Genomic DNA, 16572 nt, shown 5'->3' on the forward strand with positions numbered 1-16572 from the left:
GTAAAGTTGCGGGTTCAACAGATGGATCGAGTAGTTTTTTTGTTCAGTTTAAATCGGCTGGCGGTTCTAGCTCGTATGAAACTAAAAAAGAACTTCAGAAGTACCTTGAGGATATAAAGGAGCCTGATTATGAGGGATTTGACATTCTACAATAGTGGAAAGCTTCGTCTTCAAAATATCCGATAGTAGCAAAAATGGAGAAGGGTACGTTTACCAGTTTACTAATAATTAATTTTTGCCTTTTAAATTAACGTATCATCCATTATAATTAGTGTAGATATATTAGCTATCCCGGTTTCTAGTGTGGCTTCGGAGTCAGCTTTTAGTACGGGCGGGAGAGTTGTGGAGCCGTACAGAAGTTCTTTGACCCCTTCGCTTGTTGAGGCATTAATATGCACGGGGCATGAAGATAATCAATGAAAGGCCGACTGATTTTGACGCTATCGGAAAAGGTAAGTTTACAATACTTACACAGCGCATGCCCTTTTTTAGTTCGTTTATGTTGTATTTATATTATAAATTATTAATATATGAATTATTATTTTTTGTAGAAATTTGTGAGAATGCGGAACCGGGTAACAAGAATCCAGGGGTCGAATAATTGATGGTTGTGCACTTGTGTGAACGTGGGTTTGAGGACCATTGCTTAAATTTTTGAGATTTGGAAAACATAAAGGCTGTTTGGTTTTTTTCTTTTTTTTTTGATTATTGGTTTATTTTTGTGTTTGCGGGAAAGTACTATTGTTTGGTTTAGACTTAAGACGGTTTATTATGTGTTTGGTTACAAAATAATTCAGAACTTTGTTTCTTTATACCTGGTATGGTTAACGTTTTGCTATATCGTTTTGTGTTTGATTAATATCTACTGTTTTTGTGTCATCAGGTAGTTAGCATTGCCCAAATTCAGAATCATTTTTTGTTTATAATCTAACCTTTTTCTAAATGATATTAAAGTGATTTAATAGGTTTCTGTGTAGCTGAATACCCTACGGATGACTTTCAGCCCGTTTGACCTGTTACCTTTAGTTGAATCATCCATCTTAACCGATTTGACCCGTTAAGCGCTACCAATTCTCATTACATGTGTTCGGTTTTATAAAGGAGAAATGGAGGTGATAGAATCCCAAGGCAAACGACCGGAAAGAAAACTGACTTCTTGGCTGCCTCTATAATTACTCAATTTTTTTAGTTGATTTACCAAACCATACAAGCGTATAACCCGTTGCGAAGCGCGAGGTCATTTACTAATTTAAATGTTATAAGCAAACGAAAACAATGTCAAATTACTCAATTAATTGGTTTGTAGTTTCGTTTGAAAATTGAAAGATCTCATGAATTATTTTAATGCTCATCAATTATTTTAATGCTAAATATTTGAATATTGGATTGGTTTAACAAATATTTAAGATAAACTTAAAGCCCAACAATTATTTTAAAAAAAAAATCTGCCATCATTCCTTAACGTTAAAAAAATACGCCCCTGCCTCCATTCCTCTATATATCAATTTTTTTCCATAATTTTCAACCAACTCAATTTTACATTTGCACTTGCAGGCTTTACTTTGATCACGGGTTTAATGCTTATTCATTTGATTTATTTTGTCGTTTATATTTGATCAAATCATGTATCAAATAAATATTATTTTTTCTAGTTGATTTAGTATAGATGGATTCAAGGAGAGTTAGGAAGATTTCTGACGTTTGGACCGAGTTTGAGAGGTTTACTGATGAGGAAGGCATGAAAAAAGAAAGATGCAATCATTGCTCAAGGGTTATTAATGCAAACATGGCTATAAATGGAATAGCTTCATTAATAAGACATCTTACTATATGTCTACAACGTCCGGCTAATCGAGAGGTCGCTTAGAAGATGGTTGCGGATAACTAATGAAAAAATAAATGATTCGGTTCTTTTTTCTTTTCCATAGACTTTATATTTGTGTTTGGTTTGAAGTTTGTTATTGATCATGTTTGTTCTTCTTTGAAATATTAAGTGATTAAGTTTAATTTCGATTAGAGTATTTATGTTTCAGGGTATGTAAATATGATTATACCAAAGCATGGTGACTGCTTCTTATTTGAAAATATTACAGAGATATCACAAAGCACAATTTGTTAAATAAATTTTCAGGAAACAACAATTATCAAACACGTTTTCATTAAGACATTTCATTGAACTGTTGGAGTGCATACTAAATCAAACAATCATTAAACCTATATTGATCAATTTTGGTCCGACATTGAGAAATCACAATGTAGTAATCAAGTAAAAAAATGCATAATCATAAACCAAATTCAACAAAAGCTTAAGAACTTTACCTGTTGAACATGTGTTTGTGACTACTTGAAGAGTTGATTCGATTGAATTGCAGCCAAAGATCCCTGCCACTGAATTGAATAACCATAGATTGAATTGAATTGCAGGAGTTAGTTCACTTAATTGAATTGAAATCATCGGGTCGGTCAATTGTGATAAGAACCGATGCCCGACCAGATTCAAGACCGATACCCGATGATGTACATCGGTCATCTATGTGGTCTTTTAAATTGACATATCTCGGGTATCGGGTTGGGTCGGTTATATAACGGGTCGGGTCGGGTTTTACAAGTTGCACACCCCTAGGGGTGTTTGGTACAGAGAATGGAAAATGAGAGAAAATAGAAATGGAAATGAAATTGTAGAGAAAGAGAATTGGTATGGAGAATGAGAATCATTTCTCTTGTTTGGTACATGAGAAAATAAACAGAGAACTCTACCATACCCAACCCCACCTCCACCCAACCTGACACCACCGCAGCCCCACCACCACAGCCCCACCACCACCAGCACCACCACCACAGCCCCACCCTTTCTTCAACCACAACCCACCACCACCGGCTGCCGCCACCAAATCCCCTTCTTCAACCACAGTACACAAGAAATTAAAAAGATTCAAATTTTTGGAACATAAGATATAGAAAAAGGAGGCTCAGATCTGTCATCACTGCCTCTTTGGAGATTTTGTTGTGGTGGCGATGATGATGATAATAATCAGAAGCCACCTGCGACCACCGCCGATTTCCACCACCACTGTCACCCACCTGCGACCACAATCACCCGACCATCTGAAAACCCTAACCTACCACGAACCACCACTTGAAACCCTAATCTCCGTTCACCCATACCACCTGCAACCTACAACCGGTTACCATCTCTGTGTTCACCACTGCGAACGGCGGAGACGGGGTGGTGGTTGCAGACTTGGAGACGAGGTGGCGGTTGCAGACTTGGAGACGAGGTGGTGGCCGGAGACTGGGTGGTGGCCGGAGACGAGGTGGTGGCCGGAGACGAGGTGGTGACATGCTATGAGGAGGCTGCTGAGAAATGGATTTCTCTTTGTTTTAAAGAGAAATAGAATTCTCTAGTTTTAGATAAATAGAAAGAGAAATAGAAATGAAAAGTGGAAAACAAACAAAAGAAATATTTCTAATTCCATTTCTCCCCAATCAAATCCCTCTACCAAACACCCCCCTAATGTTTTATACCTTCCAAAATCGGCTACACCGACTTGTTTAATTAGGAGAACATGATCCATTAAAATACGAATTTCTTATTTTGCGATCGGACTAAATCTATAAACGAAAATACATTATTTTGACCGCTATAATTCAATTAATGGTGGCTACACAATCCTTATAACCTCAAGATCAGTAACCCTAAACTTAATTTCAAATTACAAGCTCGTAGATAGGATTTTTGGATCGCATTCAAGCCTACGGGTCTCCGTTCATCGTCCACCATCTATGCGTATCACAAACTGGTAATTGTTATATGATTTCAGATAGCTTTTAATCTAGTTTCATTAGCCCTAACTTAATTATACCAAACAGTGAACGAATCTATCGATTGATGTTTCTAGGGTTTCAATTTGAAATCGGGAATAAACGGATGATGGATATAATAAATTGTTTTCGATATTTAAGCAAATGAGCATCCGGCTAGTATGGCTGGTGCATATGTGTTAAGCCTTGGACGGCAGGTGGGGGCGCGGGTTCGATTACCCCCATAGCCCGTTTTTGTTGTTTTTTTTATTAATCCATATCAACATGTTTAATAGTTTAAATATAGTTAATTAATATTTTTACGTAACGACATCTTATATTGGTTACACCTTATATTGATGTATTCTCGACATTTACTCGTCTTTGTATTTTTAACTATTATATATATCTTTATAATATATGTATGTATGTATGTATGTATGTATGTATGTATGTATGTATTTAAAGGTATATGTTAATAATAAAACTTATTAAAAACTCGACAATTTAAATTCACGTTTTCTTTTCGTTAAACATTTCTTTTTCTTACAAACTTCGTAAATTCATTATATATTTATATTATACACACATGTACTGTTCTTTAAACAAAATACAACGAGCATATTTAACTTGTTATCTATATTTAGATTATTAAAATTTGCATCAAAGGTTCCAAAATATAAATTAAATGTTTGTATTATATTTTATTATTAATATATTATACGTAAAGATTTATCTTATTATTACACATTAAAATTTGTTACTTAAACATTTACTGTTATAGTACATTCCAACTATATTTATTTAATTAAACTAATAATAATGTTTTCACAATATCAATAATAATTGAAATCCATTGATCAATTAATAAACATTTTAATCCCAAACCTAAATCAAATCACTGAAATCCTAAATTCATCAAATCATGTTATACCATTTATAACTAATTTATATTATTATATTTAACTAGGAATCCTTGTTGGTATATCCCGAATGGTTTATCTTTCTCAAATCCTCATTTGTATTTTGCTCATTCAGTCAGGTGAGTAATCACTACCCTATTTTACTTGTTTTCAAATGTTTTGGGAACACTTGCGTACTATTTATCAAATTATTTATCTATTATCTAGTATTCAAAACCGCAACTGTTTAATCCTTGTGTGTATATCAGTTTATGCCTAACTTGCTATTTGCTTACTTGCTTACTTAAATCGCATACGGAGAGGCCCAACATATTCTCAGTCTAGTATGATCATACGACCGTCGTAGTGGCTAGCGTCCAACGCATTGACAATGGTTTCACCGACATCTCATTTTTTGGTAACCAATGCCCATTCGCATGGCAATGGTTTAGCCCTTGCTTTATATTTGTGTGATTTGTTTACGTGCTATGGTTTAACTGTTTAATCTCACAGGAACAGTTTGCATATTTCTTTATTTATTATATATTATTATTGTTGTGTCTTGAACTGGTGTTTTACTCACTTAACATGTGTTGTTGACAAATATATATTTTGTACGCATTTGCAGGTTATAGATTTGGATTGCTTATCGAACTGAAGCTCACGTAGAGATGGCTTTAGGATAATAAACATATACAAGACTAGTTGATTTTGTATTTGTAATTTTCTTTATTTGTGTTGTATTTAAATGTTGTTTGATAGTAAATTAATTAATTAGATATTGTCGCTTTATAATTTCATGATAGTACCTTGAGAGCTGTGGCAATCAGCTCACGCCTCGACATTTTCGCCGCAGGTTGGGGTGTGATACTAACCAAGAAGCTCATGCTACAGTAATGTCAGAAAAAGTCACAACTGATCAAAAGCTAGTGCATGCGATAAAGTAAAAGCAACTACAAAACAAAATAAAAGTTGAGCGTAGGTTACACGGAAATTACATGCACCCAGTCTGCATGAGTTGAAAGGAGAGCTGACATTTTCAGCTTCCCCAGGGAAACTCCCGACTACCTATAAATAGAGCATTTCACCAAATGTATACTCATTCTCATTCACTTTGTTCTCTCCAGACTCTCTTTTCATACTTATCATCCTAAAGACCAGATTACTTATTCTCACGCCGGAGGTTGATCGCATGAGATCCTCTCCTGCGGTGAGACTAACCGGTCGTGTTTCTTCTTTGATTCTTTGCAGGATAGGAAGCTTCGATAGGATCACACTCTTGAACCGCCATACTATCATTGTTTGCTATATTCGTTGTAGCAACAGACTCTTTTGGCCATCTGTGATAGTGTATGTGGATGAGTGGGGAAGAAATCTATGACTAGCGATTATGAAGTTTGTTTAAACGTTAGGGATGAGATTTTTTCCTTATTCGTTGGGGATGCGCCAAACATGTACTTCACTGAATTTTCTTGTTTATAAGAATTACTATACTGCATCAATGATAAAACTACTATTGTAATTTATTTATTGCATCAATCATCAATTAGTTGGGAGTAGCTTCCAAAGAGTATAAATACCCAAAAGTGTCTAAAGTTTAAAAACTTCAACGGGTATAAACACACCCTTTGTACATCAAACAAATATATTACCATTATTTAGACAAAAATAATAATGAGTTTGTTAAATCCCACATGTTCACACATCAATCGGGACCATTCAAGTTTGATGATGCTAGATGTGGAATATCATAAGAATTTTTTACGTTTTTCATCAAACATCTACACAGCAAGTCAAACACCCTAGCCCACTATTCAGACGCCCGGTCCCATACGAGTCGTATAGGATCATAGGATTTGTATGAGTGTCGGCTTTTGTTAGAAGTTGTTGACCAGTTTCTTATGACTCGTATGGCATCCATACTAGTTGTATAAGCGTATACGACTTCAGTTTTAATTTTCTTTAATCAAAGAGTTTAAATGCTAGTTCTCACATGTTTTTTTAGGTTGACAATTTGACTAAATATAATGAATCAGAGAAAACAAAAGTAGAATAAATATACGTATAGTCATACTTATATTTGCTTCGATGGAATATTATGTCGTGTCAAATAATTTACGCTGGAATCTTGAAGTCAAAAAATTAACAAAATATTCTGTTGTCAGTAATTTACGAAACTTTACATCGTTACATTCTCGGAGCATTGTATGTGTCAAACATTTTTCGTCACTTGAACCAAGGAAAATGTTGTATGACCGAAAATAACGTTGTTTTTGTACGTGGCATATGGCTCTATACGAGTCATGCTCGTATGGAAGCTCCGTCAATGGTATGTATGATTGTACTAGACAGAGAGGTGGCAATGGGAATGGGTTGGGTTGGATTTGGGTGATGGGTCAGGATGGGTGTGGGTCAGGATGGATATGAGGTCAGGATGGATTTTTAAAATAGAGGGTTAGGATGGATATGAGTCAAGATGGGTAAAACTAACCCATCTTGACTCAAGTGAAGGTTGACATACAAAGGGTTTAAAAACCTCTCAAAAAAATATTCAAAAAAACTATTAAAAAAATAATAACTCAAAATATAAATAAAAAACGCAAAATGTAAAAGAACTAGAATACTTTTCCCATCATCCTCGTTCATTAAAAAAAACTTCTTGTACCGGTTCAAGTTCGAGTTTTTCGGGGTTTTTTGGTTCGGTTTTGTTTTTTTTTTCATTTCGGTCGGTTTCGGTATCTGCTCGGTTTCAATGATTTCGGTTTCGATTTCTTGGTTTTTCGGTTTCAGTGTTGTTTTGTTTTAGTCACTTTTTTCGGTTTCATTTCGCTTTTTTTGTTTCGTTTCGTAACATTTGTTTTATTTTGGTCGGCTACGTTTCAGTTTTTTTGTTTCGTTTTGGTAAGCTTTTTGATTGCATTTCGCTTTTTTGTTTCGTTTTGGTCAGTTTTTCGGTTTCATATCGGTTTTTTTGTATCGTTTTGGTCGTTTTTCTATTTCGGTTTAGTTTCGTTTCAGTTTTTTTGTTTCGTTTGGTCGGTTCGATGTTTTTAATTCGTTTTGGTACGGTTTAAATTGCATTTAGTTTTTTTTATGTTTTCTTTTGGTGAGTTTTTCAGTTTCAATTCGTTTTTTTTTGTTTCATTTCGGTCGTTTTTCTATTTCGGTTCAGTTTCGTTTCGGTTATTTTGTTTGCTTTGGTCGGTTCAATGCTTTTGTTTTGGTCGGTTTTCAGTTTCGTTTCGCCTTTTTTTGTTTCGTTTTGGTCGTTTTTCTATTTAGGTACAGTTTCGTTTTGGTTTTTTTTGTTTTGTTTCGGTCGATTCGGTGTTTTTGTTTCGTTTTGGTCGGTTCGGTGTTATTGTTTTGTTTTGGTCCGCTTTTTAGTTGCATTTCGCGCTTTTTTTTGTTTCGTTTTAGTCAACTTTTCGGTTTCATTTCGGTTTTTTTGTTTCGTTTTGGTCGTTTCTTTATTTCGATTCAGTTTTGTTTCGGTTTGGTCGATTCGGTGTTTTTGTTTAGTTTTGGTTAGCTTTTCGGTTGAATTTCACTTTTTCTGTTTCGTTTTGGTCAGTATTTCGGTTTCATTCCCGTTTTTTTGTTTCGTTTTGGTCGTTTTTTTATTTCGGTTCAGTTTCGTTTTTGTTTCGTTTTAGTCAGTTCGGGGTTTTTGTTTCGTTTTGATCGTTTTTTGGGTTTCGGATGAGTTTTGTTTCGCACGTGATAGTTTGAGTATTTTGAATTAGATAAATTTTGGATAACTTGGATATTTTGTTTTGACCCATTTTAACCTATAAATGAAACTTACTTGTATATTTTCAACCCATCCTGACCCACTTAAAGAATTTTTATGATCCATCCTAACTATTTTACTTTTAAAGTTTATCCATCTTAACCCAAAACAATCCATTTGGGTTGGATTTGCCACCCTTAGACTACTACTAATATAAATTACAAGAAGAAACAACTTGGACCAGAAAGAAAGAAAGAAAAGTGAAATTCAACTAACGTATCACGTGTGCAAGAGCTTCTAATCAAATCAAACTCCACCACACACGAACACATAATAATTTTAGCCTATCTATCTATCTATCTATCTATCTATCTTCGTGGTTCCCAAGACAAGACTCACACTACTAGCTTCCACCTTCATTAGCACTCTGCAAGTAACCATATATTAATTAATCAATGGCGATGCCTATTGTAGACACCGAATACCTTAAACAGATTGACAAAGCTCGTCGTGAGCTTCGTGCTTTCATCGCCAACAAGAACTGCGCCCCAATCATGCTCCGATTAGCGTACCTATAATTTATTTATTTAACACGTACATGTATTTCTGATATAATAATAATTATTATATTCATGATGTAGGTGGCATGATGCTGGAACATACGATGTGAATACCAAGACCGGAGGCCCCAACGGTTCCATTAGAACCCAAGAGGAGTACACTCATGGCTCTAACAACGGATTAAAGATTGCTATTGATTTTTGCGGTTAACCTTTATATCTCTCAGTTGATATATATATAACTTTATAGATTGGAACATCATTTATGCAATGCGATTGTTAATTATTTCACCCTTGATACTTTCACTATAGTCAAGTGAAGAACTTACTAGAACGTCATTAGTTTTATGATTTTAGGCTGAGCTGACTTATATTATTGGAACTGGATATGTTACGTGTCCCTATAAAGCCTTCTTGTAAACATGCGTGGGGTACCAACTAGCTGGGTACTGCCTACGGTTAATCAGGATTAAGCATATTGGAATTTTTATATTTAGTTTCTCAAAATTACGGAGTATATATATATATAGAGAGAGAGAGAGAGAGAGAGAGAATTTTAAATTTACATATTCACCTAGTATAGTTCAAGCATAAACAATTAAGCGTAAACATAAGAAAATGGATGAGGAAAAAAATTCAAACCGTAACATATTAGTTCATGGATTGGGTCGGGAACTTGGGTTCACAAAAACCAAGGTTCCATTTGGAGAGACTTTGACAGATTTTGAACACCTTTGACGGATTAACGATTTGTTGGTCCGATTAGGTGAAATCGCATTGGTAGCGTATCGATTTGCGATTCGTTACCGATTAATCTAATAAGCGTAATCGTGATTTCTACAACACTGTCATAAAGAGAAAGTTGTTGACTTGAATAAACTACTTCTACTGTCTGTTGCTTTAATTAATATTTTATTTCTTACTGCAGAGGAAATAAAGTCCAAACATCCAAGGATTACTTATGCAGATCTGTATCAGGTAAATTCGATGTTACTGAAGAAGTTTGTTTCTGTAAACTTAGACAGAGGGGGTTCTTGCTAATAAAGATGTGTTATCTAGCTATTATTGTTAAATACATACAATTAAGCACAAATGGTATATGAAATGTGGAATGTAATTTGTCACTAACCATGAAAGGCTTCCGGTTAATTTGTAGCTTGCAGGAGTTGTTGCTGTAGAGGTTACTGGTGGCCCTACTGTTGACTTTGTTCCGGGTAGAAAGGTATCTTGCTTCATCACATTTTTTCCAAGTTTTCTGTCAAGTTCTTTATGAAATGTCACTCTTTGGAAAAAGCACATAAACAAGAATGCAATCGGAATTATTCTTGTAATAAATTTACTTTTCTTTAACGAATCCTGTTTTTTTTAATAGGATTCAACGAATTCTCCTAAGGAAGGCAGACTCCCAAATGCTACCAAAGGTTTGTAATCTTCTATTATATCTTCATTAAAATCTTATATAAGAAATGAGGCCTATTGTAAATAACTTGTAGGTAGTTTACAAGATGATTCCTTACTGAAAGTTTTCATTAATTGGTTTATTTAAAATTTTGTATGAAAAACTCCTGAATATCAATCAATCAATCAATCATACCCAGTAAAATCCCACCGACAGCAGAGCTATAGGTAGGGTCTGCGGAGGGTGGGATGTAGGCACACCGTACCTCTATCCAAAGGAATAAAGAGGTGGCTTCCAGAGAGACCCTCGGCTCTAAGAACATGTGTATGAAGCAAAAAAAAGGAAATCAAAGTTTAACAGTTATATAAAAAACTACTACTAATTATAATAATATTAATAAAAAGGTCACAGTTTAACCGCAATATAAAAGCTAATAATAATAATAATAAAATATGTAAGGGAAATACCATTATGGTATGTTTACTAATTGAAGTTTTAAGAGTAAACAATACCATGACCCTATAAATAGACTTTATGGACTTGACTCATTTGAAATAATAGTGAAACAATTTGTGCATGTGTGCTCCCTGGTTGACAAACAGTTGCATTTCTTTGACATCTTTTAATCATTCCTTTTCAAAAAAAAATGGTTGCGCATGACATAGCTGCAACTGTTATATTGGTCCTAGTGCATTTGAAAACGGGCCTTCCTGGTTTTTTTGTCTAAACAATTGGGCCATCACAGCTAGCTATCTTCATACAATGTTCTTAATTATTAGCCAATCCAGTTAATTTCATTGACACGATGCAGAAGTTCATAATTCGTTATTGTAGTGACATCACTATAATCGAAGGGTGTTTTCGGTTCATCGCCCATCAATGCTAGATTTGCCAGTCAGTCATATATTGGCAAATTTCATAATCTTGGAAAATGCAAGGGTGTTTGGGGCATTTTGGTGTGTTACTATTTTGTGATAATATTGCAACTAACAAAAGTTTGTCCTTATCTTCATGTCTGTATCTAAACAATTATATAAACCACTCCAAACTTCTTGAACCTTATACTGTATCTTCTAGATGCAGATGTATTTTACAACACACATGGCACATAATCAAGTGAGCTGATTTAAATGCCCAATGATAAACGTTTGACATGAATACTTGTTATATGCTAACGTTATACAAATGATGTTACTTATTTACCACTATCGATCTTCATTTGGTATTGCTTTCTACTAATTTAGGTGCACAACACTTGAGGGACATATTTTATCGCATGGGTTTATCCGATAAGGATGTTGTAGCCCTATCTGGAGGACACACTCTTGTAAGTTACTTGTTAGATTAATATCTTGTAGGCATCTTATGCGAATGATAATGCTTGTTTTAATGTTGTAGGGAAGAGCACATGCAGACAGATCAGGCTTTGAAGGCCCTTGGACTAGGGAGCCACTGAAATTTGATAGCTTATATTTTGTGTAAAACTATTAATTATTACTATTTTCTCGTTATACTAAAATAATGAATTTTTAAAACTGAAATGACACTAATATTATGATTTATGAAACCAGTGAACTTTTGAAAGGGGAATCAGAGGGACTATTGAAACTTCCTACAGACCTTGCATTGGTGGAGGATCCAGTATTCCACCGATATGTTGACCTGTATGCCAAGGTATACAGTTTTCTTGTGTCTCTGACTTTGACTTGTTTTATGATGCAAATTTTTATTGAATCAGTCAAGTTGTTAGATTTTTTGGTTTTGTAAAATAATCGTAAGCACATACGAGAAGAGCCAATCACATTTAAACACATCAGCAGATTCGGCTCATCGGGTTCCTTTTGAGCCGGCACTGAATATCATGAAAAATGATGTGCCATCATCCAGAAAACTACACGTGTCATGATCCTGCTATAAAGGAGCCAAAAGAGGCGTACGACGGCTATAAAGGAACCAAAACGCTGGCGAGCTAGCACATATAGTCATGGTATGCCTCTTCCAGCTAGTTAGATCATGACACGTGTTGCATGATGGTTGATGTCATGCCATTTTTCCATGTTATTCTGTGTCGGCTGCTCAAAAGGAGCCTGTTAAGCAGAATCTGCTAACGTGTCAAAAGGTGATTTGGCTTTTTCTAATATGATTATTTTTTTTAAACAATAAATTTTTAACTATTTTGAAAAGTATGTTCGTTCAACATGTCTATTTTGAAATTTTTTCGGTCGTGAAAACCTAAGTAGAAACTAATTATTAAAAAACTAATTTCTCTCTCTTCAACATATACAACCCAACCCAATCTAGTATCTCACTCACTATCACAACCCAACCCAAACCAATATTTTATTAAAAAAATATGCTTCATTTTTTATCAAATTTATATCAAAATGTTCAATATTTTTTTATAAATAAAAACCATGTTGTTACATTTTTTTAAAAAAGGTTAAAAGTTGTAATTTTCATAGAAAAACCAAGTTAGATATAAAAGTTTGGTTGCAAACTTGGGTTGCTAGAACAACCTAGGTTGCAACCGGTTGTAGACAAAAAAGAATTTCTAATTATTTAATTAAAATATTTTTTTGTCATTTTGTGCCACCTTGCAATCAGTTGTGATAAATGGTCACCATAGTGAATAGTCTTATAGAATATGTCGTGTAAACTAAACTAGAAACTTATATTAATTTAACTAGGGTCATGCTATGCATACACCAGTGTGGGAATAAGGCTATACAGCTCGTATAGGGCCTATACGAGTCGTATAGCCCTAACTTATTGACCTGTGTACGAACATGTCATTGTGGCAGCTTTTTGTAGTCTATATGAGCTGTATAGACCTTATATGAGCCGTATAGATTTTCCAGCTCGTATAGCCTACGTAACTCGTCTGACCTATACGAGCCGTACAGGGTCTATACGACTCGTATATACAGCATGTCAGCATGTACTTTGACCAGAGATTTTTTAATTACTTTTTTGGTCTATATGACTCGTATAGGTGGTATACGACCCGTATAGACCAGGTATCAGATTTTCTTTCTCAAACCATGTAAGATTTGTGTGTTGTTTTGTAAGACAATGCCAAAAGCTTAGATAACTCATATTTCACAAGCTTAGATAACTCATATATGTGTCAACCAAAATGGATTGCATTACCACATCTAAAAAGTCGTTACCCCGAAACGCTCATGTTGTGCGTAGGTTGTTAGGTATATTTTTATTTTGTAACCAACTCGGGTGTTATTTTTAATATTTTGTAATTTTATAATTGAAAAAAAAAACTATACGAGTCAAATAGACCTTATACGAGTCATATAGCCCTATACGAGCCGTATAGGGGCTATACGATACAAAAGAATAAAACCTGACACTTTTGCTTGAAAATGACTTGACTATGCACCTATACGACTCGTATAGGCTACCCTGATGTATGAATAACCAATATGGTGTATGTATAACCCAAACCTTTAACTATTAGACAACCATCCCAATAGATATCCTTTAATACTAGGGTAGGAACCTACCTTAACGACTAAAATAGGAACCTATAACCAAACAAACATTAAAGCCAAATACAGTTGTGTGTTTGGTTTTGACAGTTGGGACCCACTCTGGACTCTGACTACTGGTCTGCACCCATTAACCACACTCACCTACTGCCCAACAACCTTTGCAGAGCTTGTGTTCTTCTTCTCAAACAGATACTTGTACAGTACAATCTGCTAATGCTACAATTTGACTTTTTTATTTGATTGGTTAACATATCTTTTTCCAAATTCATTCCTTATTATATATGGTATGACTAACATGGTATTTTATGAGTTGGTAGGCGTCCTTTTCTTTTCACATTAAATATATTGATTTGATTTTACGTTTTTTCCATGTTGTGTTTAATAATTGAGCATTAATTCATTCACTAGGATGAAGATGCATTCTTCAATGACTATGCAGTGTCACACAAGAAACTCTCTGAATTAGGCTTTACACCAAGTTCCCATACGGTTGTTAAGGACGGTGTCGTATTGGCCCAGAGTGCGGTTGGCGTTTTGGTTACTGCTGCTGTGGTGATTATCAGTTACCTGTATGAAGCCCGCAAGAAGACCAAGTGATTAAATATGTGATATTTGAAGCAAGGCACAATGCAAGGGATACAGGTTATTGTAGTACCATTATTTTTAAGTTCAAAACTCCAGAGAAATGGACTTTGGGTTTGATTAATTAATGGACTCCTACACAATATACTTAAATTCCTCTGTGTTTGGTTTCATATAAATAATCGAGTTTTAAATGTGATTACACGTGGGTTTAATTAATCTATGAGTTAATTACATGAATAGTTACCATTGATGATTAGATTTTGATCTCAAATTCCTAAAAGTTACGTAAGTTTTGGTTATTTTAAGACAACTTTTTTTAATGACAAACAAAGATATATTATAAAAAGAAACGCTAGCAACAAGCTAGACTCGCCAATACACCACCACAAAACTTCAACACCAAGCAAAAAACACAAAAGCCAACCACCAAAAATGAACACGAACAACAAGCCTAAGCAGAATGGCCAAGACCCCAAAATACCGGCCGCCACACGCTCTCGCTACATCGGAATCCGCACCAATCCTCCCAATAACACACGAGTCTGCGCCACCTATTCTTCCTAGGGGAAGCTAATTAATACTTTTATTTATATATATCTCTTTATCTATATCAACTTATGTTTGCTATAGTTTTACGTGATTAACAACGTTTGTGTTCCCCAACATATCGCTTGGGCATCTCTCTAGTTATAAAAAATAACTTTGTTGACACATGCTGATTTTCTGGTAAGGTGTAAAGTTTTGTTTCCCGTCTCTCTATTCTATCAAATAACTCTCTCATGTTTGATAATAATGATGTTCAATAACTAAATTAAATATTTAATTTTTATTTTAACAATTTAATAAAACTTACTAAATCATAAGATTTTAGTTATATTTTATTTTAAAATATAATTTTATATTTCTTAGATGATTGTTATGTGTTATTTACAATTCTTAAATTTTCATTATTTCTTATTTCACCAATAGCTAACAACATACAAAATACAAATTTACTGTTGGTTTCTAATAGGTTGGATGTATTCAACCTATGTAATACATCATGCATGACTCTATTTTGTGTACAAGCTACAAGGTTCAGGTTGTTAAGAACAATTTACAAATGTTAGTGCATAAGGTACAAACTATTGAGATTAGTGAACACCTATTTATGTGTAAGTTAGAAGTTAATAAGCATGTGTAAGATGAATATATTTTGATTGTGGCATGTGCAAATAATTGAATCTGCCAACTTCCCTCCGTTATCTACCTAACTCCCCTAAACTCATGCTTTTTGTCTGTCTTTCTTAGTTTGGCAATGTGTGGTTGGTACTTTCAGTTTCCCTTTTTAACCTTTTGTCATATTTAATCCACCAAAAAAGAAAATTAGAACCTTGAAAAATAAAAGGTTTCAAATTGTGTATCATGCCAAAATTCATTGCATTTCTAAGACACGCAATTGGTCCTTTCTTGTTACATGTGACATCAAACCTTGTTATAGAAAGACAATCGAGTTTAATTCTCGCATTCAATAACGACATAATTCCTTTCATGAACCACTCATCATGATTCTTATCTTTCAGTTATATTTGGTCATATGGCCGAAAGTGTCGATTACTTGTTTAGATGGATTTTTAATCAAGATAGAAAATCAAGAAGTTTTGTGGCATGTGATATATAGACGTGTAGTGGCGGTGAGGGTAACAAACTAGCAACTCACAATCCAAACCAAAGGTGAGTGTACAGAGCATTGAAACTATAAATTAGTAGATAGACCAAATGGTTGAAGAACAGTAGGGTGAAATTTGTACGAGAGGTCAAACACAGATAGGATTTTGATTTTAATTAAATAAAATAAAGTTCGCTAATTCGATTTTGGATAATTAAAATATAATCTATGTTATAATTTATGTCGATTTTGGGTGAAGTTGGTCTAACACAACGCAGGGTAGCCTAAGACTCCTCCCTCCATTTGAACGCCCACTACGGTAAACCCGGTTGGAATCGAATTTAAACTTAAGACTTTACACCATCCAACTCGAATCCTCACTTCCTCTATAGTATCAGTTGAGCTAAAGCTCAATGACTCAACACAACTAAAACTACT

At 34.5% G+C, this 16572-nt stretch overlaps 1 protein-coding gene across 1 annotated transcript; it reads left to right on the forward strand.

The window, feature by feature from the left end:
- The first annotated feature begins 8809 nt into the window (after positions 1-8809).
- LOC143566643 (putative L-ascorbate peroxidase 4, peroxisomal) lies at positions 8810-14719 on the forward strand. Its single transcript, XM_077053285.1, has 9 exons — positions 8810-9004; positions 9078-9202; positions 9925-9974; positions 10153-10218; positions 10369-10417; positions 11640-11722; positions 11794-11873; positions 11967-12069; positions 14310-14719. Exons 1-9 carry the CDS (start codon positions 8892-8894, stop codon positions 14496-14498), a joined length of 858 nt encoding a protein of 285 aa, XP_076909400.1. The 5' UTR covers positions 8810-8891; the 3' UTR covers positions 14499-14719.
- The last annotated feature ends 1853 nt before the right edge of the window (positions 14720-16572 follow it).

This window comes from Bidens hawaiensis, unplaced genomic scaffold, assembly GCF_021521415.1.
Source record: "Bidens hawaiensis isolate Kalapana, Puna unplaced genomic scaffold, B.hawaiensis_p1.1 tig00022933_1, whole genome shotgun sequence".
Lineage (NCBI taxonomy): Eukaryota > Viridiplantae > Streptophyta > Magnoliopsida > Asterales > Asteraceae > Bidens > Bidens hawaiensis.